The sequence below is a fragment of the Wasmannia auropunctata genome, unplaced genomic scaffold (genome assembly GCF_000956235.1).
Source record: "Wasmannia auropunctata unplaced genomic scaffold, wasmannia.A_1.0 LD336078.1, whole genome shotgun sequence".
NCBI lineage: Eukaryota > Metazoa > Arthropoda > Insecta > Hymenoptera > Formicidae > Wasmannia > Wasmannia auropunctata.
The window spans coordinates 4,657,040-4,658,990 of record NW_012026812.1 but is presented as its reverse complement, the minus strand read 5'-3'; the positions used below and the strand labels follow the sequence as shown (position 1 = coordinate 4,658,990).

The following is a 1,951-nucleotide window of genomic DNA, read 5'->3' as shown; positions in this document are numbered from 1 at the left end:
ACATCGGTACGTATTCGCGGCCGACATCGAAAAGATGTACCGCCAGATTTTAATACATCCCTCTGATCGAGATCTACAAAGAATAGTATGGAAAAAAAATAGGTGTGACCCCGTCACTGAGTATCGATTGAATACTGTAACGTACGGGTTAGCCTGTGCTCCATTCCTCGTCATCCGGACGCTACACCAACTCGCAGAGGATGAGCGGCCGCGATTCCCTATTGGATCCACGATTCTCAAACGAGACGTCTACATGGACGATGTACTCTCGGGAGCAGACATCCTAGTTCAAGCTCAAGACCTATAACGCCAACTCATGAAACTCTGCATGGCGGGCGAATTCCCTCTAAAAAAGTGGGCGTCCAATGACCCGAACATTCTCCAAAACATGCCCGAGGAGAATCTTGCGCAACCGAGTTGTCGGACTTGGCTGCCGTACGAGAGTCATTCGACACTGGGTCTCCATTGGCACCCTCGTTCCGACACCTTCACCTTCACTATTCCGTCTATAGAATCAAAACTAGTAACTAAAAGATCAGCTTTTTCTCAAGCCGCGGCAACTATTTAACCCGCTCGGATGGTTAGCCCCAGTCACCGTTCGCGCAAAGATTTTTATTTAGGCAACGTGTCTGAAGGGGTTAGAGTGGGACACGCCGCTGCCTCCTGAGGATGGCGAATACTGGAGAGCCTTCCTCACCGACTTACCACAGCTCACTAAGCTCCGCGTCCCTCGCTGGTGTCACTGGTCAACCATCGCCCCGGTTGTGGAGTTGCATGGATTCGCCGATGCTTCCGAGAGCGTTTACGCCGCCGTGGTATACCTGCGGACGAAAGGGAACCCCGACGACTCCGACTGGACAACAACTCTCTTGACGGCTAAGACGAAGGTCACCCCCTTAAAACAGATCTCTTTACCTCGGTTAGAGCTGAGTGCCGCTACCTTATTGTCACGAGTGGTACATCACGTTCAGAAAACTCTCGACCTAACTCAAAGGCCGACTCACTTGTGGTCCGATTCGACGGTTACCTTGGGCTGGATTCGAGGACACCCGTCGCGATGGATGACATTCGTCGCCAATAAAGTCTCAGAAATCCAGACCATGCTTGTCGATGCTCACTGGCATCATGTGGCCAGTCAAGATAATCCCGCGGATTGCGCCTCTCGCGGAGTCTCACCGGGTGAACTCGCGTCCCACCCCTTGTGGTGGCACGGACCGGGTTGGCTCGCTATCGAGAATGAGCCTTGGCGCTCGGAACCCGAGCAAAGGGAGACGGAACTCCCCGAGCAGCGCACGAGAACGCACCTAGCTCAAGGTCAGGAGGAGGAGCCGGAAATTCTCGTCCGCTACTCGTCTCTCCAACGGCTTCTTCGGATTAGCCTGGTGTCGACGATGGTTAATGGGGCAGTGACGCAATCCTAAGCAACCCCGCGAGCCTTTAACCTTGGCGTGCGAAGAGTTGGATCAGAACCTGGATAGCAGGGTCCGGGTCGTCCAGAAAGGAAAGCTGTCCCAGGAAAGCAACCGAGTTCAAACGGGCCGGACTCTCAGTAAGGGCAATTCCCTTGCCAAACTTAACCCCTTTGTAGACGAGCAGGAAATCTGACGGGTGGGGGACCGGATGAAACACTTCCTCCTACCCTTCGATGAAAAGCATCCTATTATTCTGCCTAAAAGGTCAAATCTTACTAATCTGATTATTCAGTCCTGTCATCGCCGAACCCTCCACGGAGGTGTGCAGCAGACAGGGGGTCTCATTCGGCGGCGCTATTGGATCCCCTGCGGTAGGGCGGTGGTTAAAGGACATATCCACCGTTGCCTCCCGTGCCTGCGATGGCAGGCGGCCTCGCTGCAACCACTTATGAGCAATCTCCCGGGACTACGAGAAACCCCCTCACGGCCATTCCAGCACACGGGGGTGAATTATGCCGGGCCGATCCTGCTGCGCTGTT

General features: G+C 54.1%; 1 protein-coding gene across 1 annotated transcript; it reads left to right on the top strand.

Annotated features, from left to right (window-relative positions):
- The first annotated feature begins 328 nt into the window (after positions 1 to 328).
- LOC105449125 lies at positions 329 to 1,421 on the top strand. The gene is made up of 2 exons (XM_011688126.1): positions 329 to 523; positions 621 to 1,421. Exons 1-2 carry the CDS (start codon positions 329 to 331, stop codon positions 1,419 to 1,421), a joined length of 996 nt encoding a protein of 331 aa, XP_011686428.1.
- The last annotated feature ends 530 nt before the right edge of the window (positions 1,422 to 1,951 follow it).